Source organism: Panthera tigris, chromosome F3, assembly GCF_018350195.1.
Source record: "Panthera tigris isolate Pti1 chromosome F3, P.tigris_Pti1_mat1.1, whole genome shotgun sequence".
NCBI lineage: Eukaryota > Metazoa > Chordata > Mammalia > Carnivora > Felidae > Panthera > Panthera tigris.
Genome location: NC_056678.1, coordinates 3024180 through 3045932, shown reverse-complemented (window position 1 = coordinate 3045932; position 21753 = coordinate 3024180). Strand labels below are relative to the sequence as shown.

General features: G+C 56.9%; 1 protein-coding gene across 2 annotated transcripts in view; it reads right to left on the bottom strand.

Moving 5' to 3' along the window:
- Positions 1-2597: 2597 nt before the first annotated feature.
- Positions 2598-21753, bottom strand: part of STUM (stum, mechanosensory transduction mediator homolog) — a 57805-nt gene continuing 38649 nt past the window's right edge. The window contains exons 1-3 of one of the 2 annotated variants that reach the window (XM_042976014.1): positions 11358-11781; positions 11025-11204; positions 2598-3353 (exon numbers count right to left, since the gene is read on the bottom strand). In XM_042976014.1, the coding sequence (XP_042831948.1) occupies positions 3319-3353; positions 11025-11204; positions 11358-11508 (366 nt within the window). In that variant the 5' untranslated portion in view covers positions 11509-11781 and the 3' untranslated portion in view covers positions 2598-3318. Of the gene's footprint in view, positions 3354-11024; positions 11205-11357; positions 11782-21753 lie in introns of those variants that run through there. The other variant, XM_042976013.1, reaches the window with a different exon arrangement.

Below are 21753 nucleotides of genomic sequence, written 5' to 3'. Positions count from 1 at the left end.
CAGGGCGCCGGGAGACCCCTGTCAGTCCACACCAGCGTCCACGGAGTGCTCTCTGGATACAAACGCAGGGCAGGGAGCCCCGCCTTCGAGAACCACCTGCCGCCAGCACCGGGGGGACCGTTGAGAAGAAGGAAGCCCGTCTCTGCTCAGCCCCGGGGCAGGTTCGCGGTCAGCAGCGGCTCCAGACGGCTCCCGCACGTGCAAAGTCACGGTCTCCAGGGAGGGTCACAGTGCAGCTGGGACCCACCTGCGGTCCCTCTGAGGAAAGCCCTCCGAACCAACCACCAAGCGGGAGTAATAAATACGCTGAACAAGGTCTGCGGCCACCACCTGGGGGGCTTGGGTCTAAGTTCCGGGTCCCTAAGCGGTTGACGCGACACACACAGGCTTTCTTTGCCAATGCCACCAACGGGGTGAAAACAGCGAGTGTCGAGGCAGCCGGAGGGGCCCGGGGCGCAGGATCCAGGCAAAACCAAAGTAACCCTTGCAAACTCACCCCTCTGTGCAGGGATGGGGGTTCGGGAAGAAAGCATTTGAGACTTACTTTTGCATTTTAAAGAGCTGAGCTGTGGCAAAAGGGACAGCCTTCCCCCTGGAGAGCCCCAGGCCTCAGGAAGGCCTTCTCTCTTCCTGGGGACTCAGCCCCGCCTTGCGCTGGCCTCAGGGCTCAGTGTTGGGATTTTCCTTCTGACGCCTGGGTCCCTGTTCTTCCCCGGGCGAATGGTGACCCTCTACGTGTCCTGCCCGCTGCTCCTCGGCCCTCGGGGCGTCCGCATGAAGCTGAAGTCACGGCCCTGCCTCTGGGAGTGGTGGTCAGAGCGCCTGGAGCCCCCAGGCCTGGGGCCTGGGGGCCTGGTCCTCCGTGTTAGGACCGGGCAGCGCCCCCGTCGTCGGGGCTGACACACGGCTCTGGGGCCACACAGGGAAGGCATCTTGCTCCTGATCCCTTCTTTACGCCCCCTCAAGTGCAGCCGGGGACCGGCTCCAAGGCCAGGCCTGCCGCTTCTGAAGCCGGGGCAGAGGGGCAGCTGGAGCGTGTCGGCCCCACCGTGGCCCCCGCCCCACAGCGGCCAGAAGGGTGCAGGGACCGGGGCCCGACGTCCCCCGTCCCCCGCCGCTCCCACGGGGCCTGGGCCTCCCGGCCGGAGGTCCTCGGCTCTACCGCGGACTCGGAACTGAACAGTCTCCACCATGCACGGGACGCCCCCGGGTCCCGGTGGCTCCTTCTTGCCCCAGGAACTGCCGCTCAGGTCCGAGGGCCACCGCAGGGTCCTGGGTGTGTCCCGTGTGCTGCGACCTTCTCTGCGTGCCTGAAGTCCCTGCCCCAGACACCCGCGGCTGGGGGGCATCCTGCAGAAGCGTGAGCACCGAGAGGCCGCACCTGGGGTGAGCCCGGGACCTCGGGGCCACGCGTCACTTGCTCACGGGAACCCTACTTTGCAGCCGGCTGCCGTTTAATGAATCGGCTGAACTTCCAACAGCCCGAGCGGCCACCTCAGACTCCTTGGAGGCCACTGCCCACTGGCCGTCACCTGATGACGGTGACACTCAGGCCACAGTGGGCTGCTCCCCGGTGAGGCGATCCTCACGGACTCTCCAGTTCGGAAGCAGGTGGCAGCGGAGGGGAGCCTCGGAGGCGGGGGTGCCCAGGGGAATGGGCCTTCCGAGCCCACCGAGCCCTGTAGTAGGCCGCCCCCACCGGGCTCAGGGTGACACTTGTCACCCAGGAAAACCCCGCCTGTGTCTGGACTGCCACTAAACGTGCCACGGAGACTGCTCTTGCCTCTCTGCCCCGCCGCGGCCGGAAGGCAAGATCCTCTGCTCCCAGCAGCCTCCTGGTCTCTTCCTGGCCCAGACGACCCCGTCTTCACCCACCGGAAGGTTCTGCCTTTCTGCAGAAAACCAAGCCTGGTCCCACGCGTTGAAAACACACAGGATCGCATACACGGAAGCAGCAGCAGAGAGGCCTGGCTGGGTCAGGGGGGGAAAGGACAGGAAGACGGACACAGCCAGGGGTTTAGGAAGTGCAGCCCGGCCCCGGGCGGCCACGGGAGCAGACCGGGTGTTGGTCAAAGCCAAGCGGCTGGCCGAGGGGCCGGATCCGGCTGCCTCCGACTCGGGGCTGGGGGTGGTGGGTAGGGACTGCGGCTGGGGGGTGGGGGGTTCCACTTCTCCACGGGGAGCCCCAGGCCCGCAAACAGCTTGGAGCCAGACCCACGGTTTAGCAATTCCCGCGAGACGAAAACGGGCATGCAGATGTCCACCTGTCACATGACCTTGGATCTCCTCTCTCTTAACACTCGACCCGCAGTGGCCCAAACAACTTCCGTGAGCTCCTGCCCCCCTCCCCCTCCAGGATCCAACTCACAATCTTTACGCAGGTGCCGCAAAGGCCCCGACTGTCCCTTTGCAGTGGGAGGAACCCCCGTCACAACAGCAACGTCCCCGGGGACTCGTGCGCAAGAGGGGTTTCCGGAGAGAAGGGCACGACTCCTACGGTTTTCTTTTTTTTGCCACTCTATATCCCCGAACGCTCTCGAATGCTGGGTTCCCTTCCGTCGCTTCCTGAGGCCCAAATCTGACCTGAACCAACAAGGTGACGCTATTTGGCATTTTTATTGATCCCAATCGGCCCGACTGTTCACACGTCTCTCCGCAGAAACGGTCCTGTGCTTGACGGCGGGGAGCTGGTCCCGACTGGGCAGCAGGAAACGGGCGGTAAACGTCTCTCGTTCTTTCTCGGATCCGGGTTTTTGGAATTCCGAGACCCGTCCGGCCCCGAGGATTTCCGGAGGGCCGCGGGCCAGAAGCGGAGTTAAGTGTAACGAGAAAGCTTCTGGCCTTCGTTGGGGATTCTGGTCTGGGGGGTGGGGGTCACTGGCCTCCTTCCAGAGAAGCAAAGATCGAAACACAACCAGGCCCAGAGATTTCAGGCGTGAGGAAGGGAGTGGGCGAAGCGTGGGCTGCAGAAGGGAGAGGCAGGGTCAGGAGACGCTTAGGGGGACCCAGGGAGCCGTGCGAGGCAGGGGTGAGCCCAGAATGCCAGCTTCGCTGTCAGCAACCCTGACCCCACTCCCTACCCCACTTGAGATGCTCGGGGCTCCCGCGTCTTTCTGGAGCAGGGGGAGGGGTGGGCAGCCTCACAGCCTGCCAAGAAAAGCAGATGTGTTTTCGAAATAAATATCTTTCTAAATCGCCCCCACTTGGCGCTCCAAACCCAGGACACGGCAGAAGAGAAGACGTAAGGGTCCTTGTGCCCGCCGCTGCCTGGTGCGCCCCTCACGGACCACCCCGGAGTTCTTGGCGGCTCCTTCGGGCTCACAGCTGCTGTGGGATGCCCTGCTCCTTGTAGCCTGCGAGGAAGAAGCAGAGAGACGGGGTGAGGCGCTAGCTTCCTCCGGGATTTCCCCAGGAGGTGCCTGCGAACCGGAATATGTTAGTGAGGTCTTATTCTCACTGAAGTAGAAATGACTGCTATGCTTGAGGGGGAGGGGGGGTCCGACTTTTCCCAGGGGCATGCACTTTTTAATGGGAAACAGAAGGATGAATGGAGAGCCATGGAAATTTGGGTTTACTGGGGGTATCGGAGAGGGGGGTGTCCGGGTGGGGGCGGTAAGGTATTCAACGAATTCAAGGTATTCAAGCCACACCCCAGAAGTCACTGCCTGGTGTGACTTCCCAGGGCAGAGCCGTGGGAGGCAGTGGCAGTGTGACAGGCACCTGGGACGTGTGGATGGACAGGAGGACGGAAAGCAAAACAGAAGACAGGACGCAAAAGACCGTCACCGCATGTGTGAGCTCAAGCAGCCGGACGTGTGGGACACAAAGGGCTCCAAGCCTTTAAAACACCGTCAATCATTTTGAGGCCATTGGGAAAATTCAGCCACTGGAATCTGCTGAAAGGCTCCCCCCGTTAGCTGGTCACTCAGCCCCCAGAGGGAACTTCTGTGGACTTGACTGCTTTTTGTCTATTTCCCAAATTATTCACCAATTTTGAGTCCTAATTATGGGGGGGGGCGGGGCGCGGAAATGTAGGAAAGAGAGAAGATGTCCCAGATGACACAGGAGTGACCGTGAGTTGGCAGCTGTTGAAGCCGGTGTGGGCGCTGAGGGGCTCAGTATACCAGGCCCTCGGCTTTTGTCTATGTTTCAACGTTGTCCAAAGCAAAAGGCTAAAGATCGAAACAAAAAGAAAACAAAAGCAAAACCCGGGATACACAAAAGACGCAAAAATAAATACAAACAGATCTAAAAAACAAAAACAAAATAAAAGCCTGATGGCCAAATTGGTGGCGGGGGGGGGGGGGGGTAGGCGGGGAGCATCCGTGTTCTGGGGACGGTGAGGCCAGTGGCGGGTTCGAGGCCGCCCATCGCCCATCGGCAGACTCACCTTGGGAAACTTGGGGGCGACACAAGATGTGAGGCCGCAGGAGGGAGCGGAGAGAAAGAAAGAGAGAAAACAGGGTGAAGACAGGGTAAAAACAGAGGCCACGGGGGCTGAGGAGGAGGCTGTAGAAGGACTGTGCCCCGGTCCAGGGACCAGCAGGTGCGTGCTGGGCTGCAGGGGCTCACGGGAGGCTCCCATGGGGCCACCCCCAGCCCCACAGCTCAACCAAGCCCACTCCTCCCTCCGGGACCACCCCCTGCCCCTCACTCTCTCCTCGCCGCCCCCCATGGGCGCCTGGAGATGAATTCCAGGTGGGCCCAAGGAGAGATGCCTGCAGGACAGACTGAAGATTTGGAAGCGACCCATCCTGACCCCAGCCTGGCTGCGCCTGAGCCACACGGTCACCCTTTATAGGGACAGGAGCCACACACAGAAAACCTAGCGCCTCGGGAAAGCCCGAGGCCGGGTGGGGGGATGGCCAACAGATTTTGTCTTGTCGACTCTCCGGATCAGCGGGCAGCGGTTGTCCAAAGCCGTGTATCGAGAACACACACGACTCATCAGCAGGAAGCGTCCTGAATCCGATCCGCAGCGTCTGCCCCGGGTGCAGCGGCAGAGGGAGAGTGCCAGAGAACTGCCGAGGACGAATGGACCCGCGACCAGGACGGGCTGTCGTGGGCCGTACTTTGTCGTTATTCACATCAGCAGAGCAGCAAGCTCCTGCGTCCTCGGTTTTAACGTCTACTTAGCTCTGGGTTTAACCTGGTGGTCCTCTTGCTGGGGGGGTGTCTCTTGGGGGTATGTTTGTCGATGACGCTCGGGACAGGGCTGTGTGAAAATCATCCTGCTCTGTTCCGACCGAGAAGTTTCCTTCTTTTTTGCGGCGAGGGGCGGGATGACCCCAGAAAGGACAGCCCCCGTCCACCTGTTGATTCGGGCGGACAAGTCAACTGTGGGTCCTCCCCTCAGAGTGTCCATCCTGGGTGGTTTCCTCCTGCAGCCAAGTCTAAAGACTCTGGCGCAAAAAGAGCATCCCCGGAGCCAGTGTGGGGACATCCAAGGAGCCCAGTGACCACAGCGAAGGCCTGGGGAGGGGTGGAAATGGGGGTTCTCGCACTGGTATCCCATGGCCCACCCAGAGCGGCCACCCGGACATGGGAGGGGTTTCCGGCTAAGACCACAGTCTGGGGTGATGGAAAGAGAGGACGTGACCAGGTTTCCCCCCATCTTCTTGGGGTCTGGGCGGGGGGTGGGGCTTTCAATTATGTCTGAGATACAGACCCCGTGGTCCCTGGATTTTAAGGGTGACCCAGATAAAAATAACCAGAAAGCTCTAGGGATTAGGCGCCACCTCACTTTTACTGAGACAGGCCGGTGACACGACACGTTCCGCTCTAGTGGAAGGTTTCCTTCCTAAATGCCCAAGTGCCCCGCCGGCCATCGGCGCGATGGCAAAAAAGGCAGTCGAGGGGTCAGGCTTTGCCACTGAGGCTGAGGACGCTTCCCAGAGCAGACACACCTCCCAGGTTCCAACTGGGGAAGGGTCAGGAGCCTGTGGGCCGTCCCATAGGCCCCTAGGGAAGCGGCCAGTTCCCTCTAGGGAACTGTCAGCCTCGCTGCACCGCCTACGATCGATCGATCGATCGATCGCACCCTCCCCCCGAATGCCTGCGATGGCCCGCACCCTCCCCCGAGCACACAGGGGGAGGCTCCCATGACGGGCCTGCCTCGGTCTCTGTCTCCTTGCCCACCTCCACCCTGACTTCCTGAGGGGGGCGGTGTCTGCCCTGAGAACGGCCCTCCCCAGCCTCCCGACCACTCCCCTGCTTATCCCTCCCACTGCTGGCCAGGCTTGGTGCTCCCCTCCTGTTTCTCTGGCTGTCCCTGTCTCCCAGGGTCTGCCTGGTTTGCCCTGACTCTGGGACCCCCTGGCAGAACAGCCACCCCACGTCTTCCCTGACCTCTGCTGCCGGACGACCTCCTTCCCGGAAGCCAGTCTGACCGATCAACCACTGGTTCTGCTGGATCCCACTCGGGCTCCGGTGCCTGCATTTTCTCTGGCCGGGTGGCCTGCCCGGTCGCTGACCCACGGCCCCGCCTGGCCCCAGCATCTATGTGTGCCCCAGAGCCTGGACCCTCAGGGGACCCCGAACCCAGGCACGACAGTTGTTCCCGATCCTTCTAGGGCTCCCGAATTCCCCTCCTGCCTCTGCCGTCCCTACCTCTGACACTGAGAGTCGCACCCAGGAATGGTTTGCTGTGTGCAGGACACCACGAGGAGCCTGGGGTGTGAAGAGAGGGGCAAGGTGGCGCCTTGTCCTCGAGAATCCGTGGCCCCAATGAGGTAGACGGAACGCGTGGAAACAGCAAACCCGCACGGGGGCACCCGGCGACGAGTGTGGCTGTTTTCAGGCACGCGCGGTGTCTGTTCTGAGGTCTCGCTAAGGGGATTATTATTCTTTAATCCTTTCACTTTTCAGGGTGATGGAATTTCAGATTTTGGGCGGTTTGCAAAAATAGCACAAAAGCATTCCTAGGTACCCTTGAGCCATGTTCTCCCAATGTTAGCCTCACACATAAGCACGGGGCAGTTATCAGGGAAACTGTGCGATCCGCGGACTTCGTTCTGTTTTCGCGAACTGGTCTCCTAATGCCCCTTGGCTGTCCAAGGATCCAGTGCCCGAGCATAGACCGCACTTAGTGAATGCGACTCTTTCTCCCAAACCCGTCCAGTCTGGAAGTTCTCCACTCTTTCTTCCTGAGCCGAAATCAAGAGTCAGGCGCTCAACGGACTGAGCCACCCGGGCGCTGTGAGAACAGCTAGTTTTAAATTGAAAAGTGTGAAAGAGAATTCCCCTCTGATACACATTAAAAGTAAAGTCGTTTCCCCTTGAAGTGATGGCCAAGGAAACTGAACAGAAGCAGAAACTCAGATTTTAACGGCGGCCTTTCCTGGTTTCAAGGTCAACAACAGCACCCCCCCCACCCCCCCGGAGTGGGAACCCACCGGGGAACCCACCGCAGGGACGGACGGACAGGTGCCCTTCTCCCACCGGTGGTTTTCGTCACCAGAAAGCGTTTATCGAACATCTAGTTGCACAAGGTTTTTTCAACTATGTTCTGCAAAGGGAAAAACTTAATCGTGACATCCAAAGGAGATCCTGAAAGTAATTAAAATTCCATATATTTCTAGACATGGAAATGTGAAACAAACAAAAAAAAAAAAAACCTCACCAAATTTCAAACACGAACGATATCCATAAAATAATCCAAATTTTAAAAACTGCGTAAGATACATTTGAATATATTCTGTAAAGGCTCTGGAATGATGACCCAAATGTTGCCAGGGGTTCCTTCTGAATATCTTTAAATATTTCCTTATTCGTGCTGCTATTTTTTTTTCACTCTCTTCCTCATTTTCTGCATTTTTTTAAATAATAATAAGCAGTGGTTTTACGCTTAGAGAACATTAAGCCATTTTCATTTTACTGAAAAAATTTCCCCTGAGGATGTTTTGTACTTCTGAGAAGTATTAGTCACTAAGGTTACTAACACGGTTCCACATAGAACTTTTTTTTTTTTAATTGCCCTGGACGTCTTTGCAAGAAAGTCGCAAATATCTGGAGGCCTGCTTGTGTTCTTACCTTGAGGGGATATTTGTGAAACCACTGGAAACACGCCAAAGCGTTCTTAAATGAAACAAAATGGCTCCCTCCATGTCTGAAGAAAGACCCCGCATGAAACCTCAGTCACACCTCCTGCTCTCCTGCTCTGTCCAAACCACGACAGGAGATGCCTAGAGCTTAAAACACATCATGCTATTCTGCACTCGTGAGAATTCCTTAATGCACCGAGGGAGGTCGGCCTCATAGAGATCTCTCCTCTACTTGGCCAAAACCGTCTGCTTAGAAAGTTCAGGAAAGTCCCGGGAAAAGCAGACGTTGGGTGTTACCACCTCACCCTTCAGTCCATTTTTGGCAAGTATGGTTGTTGTTTCTTTACAAGTCATTTTGGAAGATCTCTTTTTATCGTTGTAGAGCCAAACAGCGGTGAGTGGTTTTAGTTCTTTGTGTGTGTGGGGGGGGGGGGGGGGAGAGGGGGATGTTATCATTTATTTACTTATTTATTTTTAATCAAAATATCTTTTTTTTCCAGGAATAGAATAGTGATTCATCACTTCCACAGAACACCCAGTGCTCATCCCAACCAGTGCCCCTCCCTAACACCCATCACATCACCCCTCAGCCCTTCTCCTCGCTCAACACCCCACCGGCAACCCTCAGTTTGTTCTCTGTATTTAAGAGTCTCTTACGGTTGGTCTCCTCTGTTTTTATATTATTTTTGCTTCCCTTTCCCTTATGTTCATCTGTTGTGTATCTTAAATGCCACACGTGAGTGAAGTCACGATATTTGTCTTTCTCTGACTTATTTCACTTAGCATGATACCCTCTAGTTCCATCCACGTAGTTGCAAATGGCAAGATTTCATTCTTTTTGATCGCCGAGTAATACTCCATTGTGTGTGTGTATATGTATACTCCATTGTTTGTGTGTATGTGTACACACACACACACACACACCGCTTCTTTATCCATTCATCCACCGATGGACATTTGGGCTCTTTCCATACTTTGGCTCTTGTCGATAGTGCTGCTATAAACTTTGGGGGTGCATGTGCCCCTACAAATTACACATCTGTATCCCTTGGGTAAATTCCTAGCAGTGCTATTGCTGGGTCATAGGGTAGGTCTATTTGTAATTTTTTGAGGAACCTCCACACTGTTTTCCAGAGCGGCTGCACCAGTTTGCATTCCCGCCAACAGTGCAAAAGAGACCCTCTTTCTCCGCATCCTCGCCAACATCTGCTGTTCCTGAGTTGTTAACGTTAGCCATTCTGACAGGTGCCAGGTGGTATCTCACTGTGGTTTTGATGTGTATTTCCCTGATGATGAGTGACGGTGAGCATTTTTTCATGGGTCGGTTGGCCATCTGGATGTCTCCTTGGAAGAAGTGTCTATTCATGTCTTTTGCCCGTTTCTTCACTGGATTATTTGTTTTTTGGCTGTTGAGTTTGATAAGTTCTTTGTAGGTGTTGGATACTAACCCTTTATCTGATATGTCATTTGCAAATATCTTCTCCCAGTCTGTCGGTTGCCTTTTAGTTTTGCTGATTGTTTCCTTCGCTGTGCAGAAGACTTTTATTTTGATGAGGTCCCAGTAGTTCATTTTTGCTTTTGTTTCCCTTGCCTCCGGAGACGTGTTGAGTAAGAAGTTGCTGCGGCCAAGATCAAAGAGGTTTTTTGCCTGCTTTCTCCTCGAGGATTCTGATGGCTTTCTGTCTTACATTGAGGTCTTTCATCCATTTTGAGTTTATTATTGTGCATGATGTGAGAAAGTGGCCCAGGTTCATTTTTCTTTGTGTCGCTGTCCAGTTTTCCCAGCACCACTTGCTGAAGAGTCTTTTTTCCACTGCATATTCTTTCCTGCTTTGTCAAAGATTAGTTGGCCATAGGTTTGTGGGTTCGTTTCTGGGTTCTCTATTCTCTTCCATTGATCTGTGTGTCTCTTTTTGTGCCAGTGTCTTGATGATGACAGCTTTGTAACACAGCTTGAAGTCCGGGATTGTGATGCCTCCTGCTTTGGTTTTCTTTTTCAAGGTTGCTTTCTCTATTTGGGGTCTTTTCTGGTTCCATACACATTTTAGGATTGTTTGTTCTAGCTCTGTGAAGAATGCTGGTGTGACTTTGATAGGGATCGCATTGAATATGTAGATTGCTCTGGGGAGTATCGACATTTTAACAATATTTGTTCTTCTAATCCGGGAGCATGGAACGTTTTTCCATTTTGGGGGGTGTGTCGTTTTCGATTTCTTTCATAAGCTTTCTATAGTTTTCAGCATATCGATTTTTCACCTCTTCGGTTAGGTTTATCTCCAGGTATACTGCCAAGTTATCTTTTAAAGGTTCATCAAGTCATTTTTGGTAAACTTGACTTTGTAACATTAAGCACTCGCACAGAACAGTTTTGTGTCTGCACCAAGTGTGGGCCAAATGATCGGCAAGGGTTCACGCAGCACAACGAACAACGCTGAGATCCCAAGGAGGAGGCAAATCGTGCTGTCCTGGCTGTCCAACGAAACAAAACACACGCCACAGTCACAGGGCGTCCCGTGGGCAGAGATGCCAGGTAGGCTCTCCTTCTTTCTGGAAAACTGCAGGATGGAGACAGGGGATGCCAGGCACGGGGACCTCAGCTCACGCGGGCCACACCCCGGCCACTCAAGGTCCTCGGGGGCTGCTTCCTTGATAAAGAGGAGGCCGATGCGTCTGAGCTGATGAGCAGCTCTGTCTTTCTTGCTCATGCCCTCTGGTTCAGGTCTCTGCCTGTCTGCACTCAGGATTCCCTGCAGGCATTGGGCCGGGCGCGTGGGGAGGGTCCCCTGTGCCAAGGGGCTGCAGACTCCAGTGACGAGGACACCCGTGAGCCCTCCTGAGCCCCGGGCTCCAGAGAGGGGCGGGCCTGCCTGCAAAGCGCCAACACCCCGCAGGATCACAGCCGCCCAGACCATTCGGCGCCTGCCCCCTCCCCCCGAATCCCGGCCCCCGCCCCAGAAAGCAGGGCGCTGGCGGGCTACTCACTGGCGAGGATGACCATGTCCATGCCCCAGAAGATGCTCATGATCCAGCCCACCATGACGATGGCCGTGAGGGTCTGGATGAGGGCCGCCGCGATGTTCAGCCAGAAGACGCAGCACACGTGCCTGTCCGGGAGGTCGGTGCGGGCTCCGCAGAGGACGGCGAAGGCCGAGACGAACGTCCCTGTGAGAGGCCAGAGGGGACAGCTTTCGGAGGGTGCCGGGGACACGGTGGCCTGCGTGCTGACGGCCGGCCAGGGACCCAGCTGCCCAACCCCCCAGGAGCTCGGAGAGGAGCGGCCGGCATCCAGCACCTTCCCACTCCGGCCCGGCCCGCCTCTTAGCCCCACGCCGGCGAGGCCCATGTGGCAGCCTGATGGGGGCGCACGGTCCTGGGGCCACGACGAGCCGTCCCTGCAAGTGGGGGAGGGGACGGGGAGCCTGAGATTTACCGAACATCCACGGGCACACAGAGCAAGGTTGTGCATGTGTCCAGGGCCCTTACCGGGTATGACTTCCCAGGTCCCTATGGGAAATTTCGCGACGCAGCTGTCATTTGCCTGGAGCCAGGCTGCCTTCCTACCGGGCCCTGGGCCTCGCGGCAGCCCACAGCAGGACGAGTGGCCGTCCCCTGTCTGCAGCAGCCACCACAACCTCAGCGGCTTCGAGCAGCGGGTACCATCCTCTTACAGCTCGGGAGGTCGCGAGTCTGGAACGTCCTCAGGGCTGGGTCCTTCCGGAGGCTCTTCGGCTGCCGCGTTTATGGGCTCCCGGCCCCTCCCGCACCAGCCCAGCCAGCGCCCACATCCCTCCTCTGCGACCCCTGCTCCCACACCCCACACCTTCACGTCTCTCCCTGACTCTGACCCTCCCGCCTCCCTCCTGTAAGAGCCGTGATGACGCTGGGCCCACCCGATCAGCCAAGGAGACCCCCCACCCCCCGTCGCAAGGTCCTTCCCGTAGTCACGTCTGCAGAGCCCCCTACGCTGTGGAAGGGAACATTTTCCCAGGCTCTGGGGGTCAGGGTGTGCACATCTCTGGGGGGCATCATTCCGCCTTCCACGCTAAGCAGGTGTCAGCCAGGAGTCCCTTGAGCTTTGACACCTGGTGTCCTGCCCCCTGCCCTGAGAGACTGCCCCCCCCCGAGAGACTGCCCCTCCCCCCAGAGACTGCCCCCCCAGGGCCAGTGATGGACTTTCATCTGCGAACCAACCAGTCCACAGCCCACACGCCAATCCCCTCCTTCACGGGCTCTCACACTCCGGGCCACCAGGTTCACACCCAACACGGAGCCCAAAGTGGGGCTCGATCCCATGACCCCGGGATCATGACCTGAGCCAAATTCAAGAGTTGGATGTGCAACTGACGGAGCCACCCAGGCCCCCCTAAAACCTAGGGGGCGTCTTTAAAGGGGCTGCCGACTCCCACTGCCTCGCAGGCGGGGGTGACTTGCCATAGCAGGTCCAGACGAGAGAGCAGGCCATTCCGGAAACAAGCCAGGAGACCGGTGAGCTCCCTCACCCCCTTCCTCCTCACGGTTCCCACGCCTCAGGGAAGCTTCCCCGGGGGCCCATTTCCTCCCTCTCTGCACCCTGGCTTCTGGCCTGTCCCTGCCCAATCTCGGTGGCCCACGCTGGCTTCCCGAGGTGGCCCTTCCCACGGGCCCACCCCTTGGTGCCTCAGATCCAAGGCTGACCCGAGTCCACGTGCTGATTCCTGATCCCGACCCCTGCCCACGCTCCTCCTCTTAACAACTGCCACCGACTGTGTTTCTGCCGCCTGAAGGGCTGACAGTCCCTCTGGGACCCCAGGTGGCACCCCATTCACCTTACTGTCCCCAGCCCCCAGCGCAGCGCCTGAATACGGGAGGTGGAATTCGAGGGTCCAAATGCACCCAGCATCCCGTGCGTGTCAGACCACCTGCATCACACCTGCTCCGTGTGCTAAACCTGCAGACGCCTGGAGGGAGTGACGTCACCAAGACGGCACCAGAGGTCCTTGCTGACGTCACTGCCTTTCCCCAAAAGGAGAGCCAACAAGTATTCATTAGCAAAACACCACCGAAGACTCCAAGAATGGGGGCGGTGAGGCGAGAGCACCCTCACACCGCAGAGACCAACACAGGCCACGCCGGACGGACAAGAGCAGCGGCTACACCCTGACCCTCCAGCCCCTTCCCCGGGCCAGCGCGCCACCACCAGAGGTCCCCCCGAGTCCCTTCTGGGCGCCCTCCCTCTGATCTCCTTCCACGGGACTGCAGGCACATCTCCGGCTCTGACGGGGGCGGGGGCGATCCAAAGCACCCAGCACAGACCCGGGTGGCCCACGTCACACCCGCAGGGCCCACGTCGCAATCCCCAAAGCCGGTGACACACGCTCACCAGGGGTCGGTGCAGAATCCGATCTGCCTGCTCTGGATCCCCAAACAGGATTCTGCCGGCCTTACAGCCCGGCTTGCCCAGGGAGGGAGCTGCATCCCAGCCCCACATGCTGTGCAGGGGACTTCCCAGCCACTTGGAACCCCGCAACCCTCCAGGCCAGAGGCCCCGGTAGGCTAATCACCCCGGGGGGCAAAGCCAGTCCCAACTGGAGGGTTTCCCTGCTGCGCATAGGCAAGAGGATTAATCCACAGCCAACCCCAAGGCCGGCTCCAGCCCCTCCCAATGGAAGGTGTGTTTGGAAAATTGAGAGTTGCTCTAAGCTGCCCTCCCTAGCCCCACCTGCTGCCCCATCTGATGAGCCCGGCCGGAAGCTCTGTGTGGGTGCTCCCGCCGGGACAAGGGCAGGCAAAGCCAGCAGAGGGAAACCAGTGCACCTGCTCACCCAGGGAACTAGGGGCATGGCTTGGCCAGAGTTAAGACAACAAGGAATGAGTTTTACCAGCCTCAGAGCTGCTTCTCCCGCCACACCAGGCCAGGACACTAGTTTGTAGCCCCGCTCACTGTGGAACACGCCTCCAGCATGCCAGGTACACGGGACACTGTGCGGCCCACGCAACAGCCCCGCTTATGGCAGCACCTGGACACAGAGCACAGCCTGTGGCTCTGCCCATCTGCAAAGCAAAAGTGGTGACCTCAGCCGACCCGGGAACTCAGGGAAAGGAGAACGAAGTGGGAAGCGTCACACTTCCTGATTGCAAGCTGTACTGTAAAGCTACGATCGTCAAACCAATATGGTACCGGCATAAAAACAAACAGACCAATGGGACAGAACTGAGAGCCCAGAAAGGAACCCAGGCGTAGAGTGTCGACTGCTCTTTGACAAGGGAGCCAAGAATACTTGACAGAGAGAAGACAGTCTCTTCAATAAATGGCGCTGGGATAAGTGGATATTCACATAGAAAATAACGAGACTAGACCCCTACCTCACACCACTCACAAAGAGTAACTTGAAATGGACCAAGAACTTAAACGTAAGACCTGAAACCAAGAAACTCCTGGAAGGAAACAGACACAGAGCTCTCTGACGTGGGGCTTGGTGATGGTTTCTTGGAGAGGACCCTTAAAGCTCAAGTAACTAATGCAAAAATAAACACGTGGGGCTACGTCCAACCTAAATAAAGGCTTCTGCACAGCAAAGGAAACCATCGACAAAGCAAAAAGACCACCTGTGGAATGGGAGAAACTATCTGCACACCATACATCTGATAAGGGGTCAGTATCCAATATACATAAAGAACTCCTACGACTCAATAGCAGAAAAACAAGGGCACCTGGCTGGCTCAGTCAGTTAAGCGTCCGACTCTCAGTTTTGGCTCAGGTCGCGATCTCACGGTTTCTTGGGTTCAAGCCCTGCGTCGGGCTCTGCGCTGGCAATGTGGAGCCTGCTTTGGGATTCTTTCTCTCTTCCACTCTCTCTGCCCTTCCCCCACTCCAACTCTTTTGGGGTCTCTCTCAAAATAAATAAGTAAACCTAAATTAAAAAAAAATAGCAGAAAAACAAATAACTCAATTAAAAAACGGGCAAAGGCAGGGGCGCCTGGGTGGCTCCGTTGCTTAAGTGTCTGACTTCGGCTCAGGCCATGAGCTCATGAGAGCCTCGCGTAGGGCTCTGTACTGACAGCTCAGAGTCTGGAACCTGCCTCAGATTCTGTGTCTCCCTTTCTCTCTGCCCCTCCCCCACTCGCACTCCATGCATCTCTCTCTCTCTCTCTCTCTCTCTTGCTCACTCTCTCAAAAATAAACATTAAAATTTTTTTTTAAATGGACAAAGGACCTGAACAGACACTTCTCCCAAGAAGACAACCAGATGGCCAACAGGCACATGAAAAGATGCTCAACACCGCCCATCATCAGGGAAATGCAAATCAAAACCACACTCAGATTCCACCTCACGCCCGTCAGAACGGCTAGAATCAAAAAGACAAGAAACAACAGGTGGGTTGGCGAGGACGTGGAGAAAAAGGGACCCCGTGCCCTGTTGGTGGGAAGGCAAACTGGTGCAGCCACTGTGGGAAACAGGAGGGAGCTTCTTCAAAGAGTTAAAAATAGAATGACCGTACGGTCCCGCATTTCCATTTTGATCCAAAGATACCTGCACCCCCACGTTCACTGCAAAATTTACCAAGCAGGTGGCCGAGATACGGAGGCAACCCACGTGTCCGTGGTGGATGAATGAAGAGGATGAGGTATACACACAATGGAATATTATTCAGCCTTAAAAAGCGAAGAAATTCTCCCATTTGTGCCAACGTGGGTGGACCCTGAAGGCACTGCGCTAAGTGAAACACGCCAGAGACAGAAAAAAGACAAATACCGCGTGATCTCATTTATATGTGGGATCTAAAACGAAACGAAAGCCGAAATCGTAGAAAAAAGAGACCAGAGGAGGGGTGGGGGCGGGGGAGCCGGAGGGAGGGGTCAGAAGGTGCACACCCCAGGTCGAGGTGAGCCCTGGGGGCGTCCGTCCAGCCTGGTGACGGGAGCTGGCGCTGCTGTGGGTACGTAGGGAGGTTCAGGGTAAGTCCTGAGAGCTCAACACGGGGAGAGGAGTTTGTTCTCTCCCTGTATCGTCTCTGCAGGAGAAGCTGGATGTGAGCTGAACCCCCCCCCACACCCCCTCTCCCCCCACCCAGGCGATCACTTCACAGCAGATGTCAATCAAACCATCACACCCCACGCCTCACGCTTACCCGGTGACGGGCGTCAGTTACTTCTCAGCAGAACTGGAAACAATGCAGATGCCTGGGTCCCCCCCCACCCCTGCCTTGGATCTGATTTTAGATCTGGGGGAGGGAGGCAGGCGAACCTGCATTTCTAAGCAAGTTCCTCGCTCCGCGCAAATGCCCACTGAAGTGTGACAACCGCGGACTTAAGATCAACCCAGGAACCGGCCCAGAGCCGGCAGACCCTCCTCTCTCAGCCAAGGACAGCCCGGCCGGGGGCGCAGAGCCTTGCTGGACCCCCCACTTCTGCGGGATGTGGCCGGATACACTACTCAGGTCTCACAGCGGCTCATCCAGAAACCTGACTCAGTCCCTGCCCTTGGGAGCCCCCAGATGAGTGAGCAGGCCCCTCATCCTCCACCCCACCCCCCACCCCCGCCCCGGGTGTGCCCCAGTTTACAGAGGTAGGGCACTTGAACTCCAGCCTCCTCCCGCAGGCAGGAGCAGCGCGGGGTCCTGTGGGGGCAGGTGACACGGGGTGGGGGGTGCTGCTGGGGCACTGGCCAAGGGCTGGGAATGCCTGGAGAGGGCGCACGCCCCTGAGCAGAGGGAAACAGAGCTCGGCCAGCACTGGGGGCAGGAGAGTGATCTAACGGGAGCAGTGATTCAGGACAATTAATGTCAGCAGGTGCTGTGGGTTGCGAGTGTCCAAGACCGGAAGGCAGCGGCTGAGGAGCGATGGGGACACGGACCCAGGGCTCGGCAGTGGACACAGGATGAGACGGGGGACTTAGGGACTCTCGGGAAGCGTGCGCCCCCAGCATGTGGCACGTGGTGGGAAATGAGACAGACCCGCGTGGACAGTAGGGAAAAGAGAACGCTACAGGAACAGCAAGAAAGCAGACGCTGAACATGGGCACGTGGGGGGAAAATCAGGGAAAAATGACACAGATGCCACCCCCCACACACACACGTACGGTGCGCTAGACCGCGCTACCCTCCCCCTGCCTACCGCACCTCTAACCCTTACAACCGTCGGAGGGAGTTATTACTAACCCCACGTCTCCGAGAGCCTAGGTGATTTGGCCACACAGCTGAGCCAAGATTTAAGCCCCGAGCTGTCTAGTTTAGAAGCCTGAGCTCTTTGTGTTACATCCTTACGGTAAAAAAATAATAATAATAATAATAAGGTAAATTAGGTCGGCTGCTGTGGGAAACATATGGAGGCTTCCTCAAAAAATTAAAAATAGAATTACCACATAAGCCAGCCACTTCACTTCTGGGTATACACCCAAAAGAACTGAACGCAGAGTCACAAATAGATATTTGCACACCCATGGTCACGGCAGCGTTGTGCACAATGGCTAGAGCCTCGGACCCCTAGGGGCGCCTGGGTGGCTCAGTCGGTTAAGCGTCCGACTTCAGCTCAGGTCACGATCTCGCGGTCCGTGAGTTCGAGCCCCGCGTCGGGCTCTGTGCTGATGGCTCGGAGCCCGGAGCCTGCTTCGGATTCTGTGTCTCCCTCTCTCCCTGCCCCTCCCCCACTTGCTCTCTCTCTGTCTCAAAATAAATAAACATTTCTGGGGCTCCTGGGTGGCTCCGTCAGTTAAGCGTCGGACTTTGGCTCTAGTCACACAGTCTCACGTGGATCTCACAGTCCGTGGGTTCAAGCCCCACCTCAGGCTCTGTGCTGACAGCTCGGAGCCTGGAGCCTGCTTCGGATTCTGGGTCTCCCTCTCTCTCTGCCCCTCCCTTACTCATGCTCTGTCTCTGTCTCTCTCTCAAAAATACACATTAAAAAAAAAAATTTTTTTTAAACACGTGACTGCCCCAAGTGTCTACAGGTAGATGAATAGATAAGCAAACTGTGGTGCGTAATACACTGGAATGTCAATCATCCTTAAAAAGGAATGAAATCTGACCCCTGCTACGACATGGATGAACCTGGAGGAGGTCATGCAGAGTGAAATAAGCCAGTCACAGAAGGACAAGGACTGTGTGACCCCCATTTACGTGACCAGAACGCTCAAACTCCTAGAGACAGAAAATAGGATGGTGATGGCCAGGGCCTGGGGGAGAGGAGAAGGGGGCTTAGTGTTTAATGAGGACAGAGTTTCAGTTTTGCAGAACAACAAAAGTTCTGGGGATGGGTGGCGGTGGTGGCTAGGGAATAACTACGAACTCTCCTAATCCCACTGGACTGTGTGCTTAAAAACGGCTGGGGCGGTAAATTTCTTGCTGTGCGAATTTTAACGCAATAAAAAAAAACAACAAGTGAAGAACCCTCATCCTTCGTGATTTGCAAAATATCCTTGAAGCTCTCCCCACCACCACCCTGCCCGGGGCCAGAGTCCTTCATGGGAGACCGTGAAGCAGAGGGTCTCTGTGACCTGTGGCCACAGTGCCCGGACTTGGTGGGATCTGGCTGAATTCCTGTGACCCTCTGTTCTGTAGCTGCGGCCAAGCCTCAGGCTCCCGGCCTGTTTTCCTTGGGCCAGACCACGTGAGATTACCACGTTCATGGGTCAAGAATAGCCGGGGAACAGCGATTTCATACGGCTCAGCCTGCTGTATACACGGACGTCTTGAGCATCAGGCAACTGTCCCTGAGCTCAGAGGTTGTTAGAGTTCAAAAGGCACCCGTCCATCAGCTGCCCAAAGAGGGAACCTGGCCAGAATCACCAAGCCCATCAGAGGCCTCTGGGCCTCTACGTACCCCCACCAGCCCGCCACGGAACCGGCTGCTCCGTGGGCACGCGGGGCGGTGCGAAACGGCAACGCTGGCCAAGACACCGGCTCATCTGCCAGGAGGAGACGGGCTGGCCACGTTTTGTCTGAAAGAGGAGGCGACCTTTCGTGCGTGAGGTGTGGGAGGGGCGCCCAGCCACTGCCCTCTGACCCGCGTTGACATGCTCGTGATAACTCTTGGGCGCAAAAACACAAGCGTCGCGTGCACGCACTGACTTGTACGACACGTTACGTATGTCACCAGCAGCTGCGTCCGTGTGGATAAATGAAGAATCCATCATTGGGGCGCCTGGGTGGCGCAGTCGGTTAAGCGTCCGACTTCAGCCAGGTCACCATCTCGCGGTCCGTGAGTTCGAGCCCCGCGTCAGGCTCTGGGCTGATGGCTTGGAGCCTGGAGCCTGTTTCCGATTCTGTGTCTCCCTCTCTCTCTGCCCCTCCCCCGTTCATGCTCTGTCTCTCTCTGTCCCAAAAATAAATAAAAAACGTTGAAAAAAAAAATTAAAAAAAAAAAAGAATCCATCATTAACCGGGACCAATAACTTCGCTAATTAGGAAATGACGATCATAGGTCCCTTTTGCCATTATAAGCTTACAGGTGCCACAGGAAGGTTAGAGGTAAGGGCCTAGCTTCACCGTATGAAAACATCGTTTTAGTCTTTTCAGCAGTGAGTTTGAAAAACGGCTTTAGCACATTTCCGTACGAAGAGGTGTTAATTGTCTTCAATGAGTCTCACCCGCTAAATAAAGAGCGGTACCCAACGGTAACGTGTTAGTTCTAATTTATTCCACTTGAGCGCCAGCCGTGGGCCAGTGCCGGGTCCAGGGAATGTGGAGCCCAGGAGGGAGGGGGCTTGGCCCACCGCCGTCTCGGGAGCTCACACCCTCACGGGCACACGGTGCCTCAAAAGGAGCGGCGACACAGGGTGCACACAGGGGAGCGAGGGAGACAAGGCCGGCTCATGCTTCAGTAGAAAAAAAATAGGGGCGCCTGGGTGGCTCAGTCTGTTGAGCGTCTGACTTTTGATCTGGGCCCAGGGTCGTGGGATCGAGCCCCAAGTCGGGCTCTGCGCTGAGCACAGAACCTGCTTGGGATTCTTTCTCTCTCTCTCCCTCTGCCCCTCCCCACTCTTGCACACTCTCTCTCTCAAAAAAAAAAAATAATAATTTAATTTGAAAATAATAGAGTGGGGCCCAGGGGGGCAGTGGTCAGACTGGAGAGGCCCTGAGGCCTGGCTTCCCTCTCCAGCCGCTGGCAGCTGCTGGGAAGGGATTCGACAGGGGACTGATTATACGGTCGGGTTTTAATTACAGAGCACACGCTGTGACCCCGAGAGGAGAACGGGGCAGAAGGGGTGAGGCAGGAGGCTGCGAGGAGAGAGGGTGCCAAGATCCCGGTGACGGGTCAGAGGCGGGAAGCCAGGGTGGCCGCGGGGACAAGGCAGGAAGACCCGAGGAGGTGGTGTCCCCGGGACCCAGTGAGCGGCTGCACGGAAGGAGGGGAAGAGGGCGCAGCCGGGTCTGGGTTCAGTTTTCCGCTCTACAAGGTGACCCGGGGACCCATGGTCGGGAGAGCGTAAACAGGGACTCGGGATGCTGGGCTGCGGGCCCAGGGACCGGGTGGGAGCAGGGGCGCATCCGGCCACGAGTGGCCTCTGCAGGGAGAGGTCTGACAGGGTGACAAGGCGGAAGCAGGGGGTCAGAGGTCTGGGAGAGAACGAGGTGCGGGATTGCGGGACAAGGGCGAGGACCACGCTTTCAACAAGCACATTCAAGAAACGTAAGCTTGTTTACCTGCTGAGAGGATGCTGCTTGGCGGGGCGGGAGTCGTGGGCCGTGGGGAGTGGGGGGGTGGAAGGAGGGGTGAGGGCACCCGATAAGATGAGGAGGGGAGCGCGGGGGAGGGGTCTATAGCAGTTTCCAAACCAATCTGCCCATCAGAATCCTCTAACTGACCATGAAAAGGCAGGTCAAGGGCCCCGCCTCCAGACCACCGACGGCACAGGGATCCAGCCAGGAATTACTTGCTTAAAAAATGAAAACAAACACGCCCCATCGGGCGCTAACGTACAATCAGGTGTAAGAGCCCTTCTCTGAGGGGGCCCCCCAGGGGGGCTCAGTCGGTTGAGTGTCTGACTCCTGGTTTTCGGCTCAGGTCGCGATCTCACGGTTCGTGGGATCGAGCCCGGTGTCGGGCTCCGTGCTGATAGAGCAGAGCCCGCTTGGGATTCTCTGTCTCCCTCTCTCTCCTCCCCTGCCCTGCGCTCACTCTCTTTCTCTCTCTCAAAATAAATAAATTTGAAAAAAGAAAAAAGAACCCTCCCCCGAGGGGAGGAGAGAGCGGCCTCAGAGATACGGAATGAAAGCGTCACACACCCTGGTGGGAAACTAGCACAAGACTCTGATCAGCCCCCCACGACGCGGAGCCGGGGCGGGGAGGTCACCCTCTGCGGCACAGCTGGGGGACAGGAGCCTGGGGCCCGGTCCCGCTCCTGCCCAGAAGTGACTGGCACGTCCTCCCCACGAGGGGCGGCTCTGCTCCCTGCGGACAGGGCGCGGGGACAGAGAACGGGGGCCAATGATCTGTTCCTGCAGCCCTACAGGTTCACCTGGGTGCTGCGGAGGGCGCTGGGTTTGGAGCGGGGTCCCAGGGCCTCTTGGAACTCGGAGAAGGCCAGGGCTGTCTTCCGAAGTAACCGCTCCTGACAAAGGTGACCCCCAGCCCTGGGCCGGCGGGTCAGGCAAGTCTGATCCCGGACTCGGGCTCTGCGGTCATCGGTCATCGAGCCGTGCTGCTGTCAGCGGCCGAGGCTTGCCTCGGGCAACCCTCCGGGGACGGCTGCCTGTGCACAGCCCTGTCAGGGGCACAACCTTGAACCTGAGC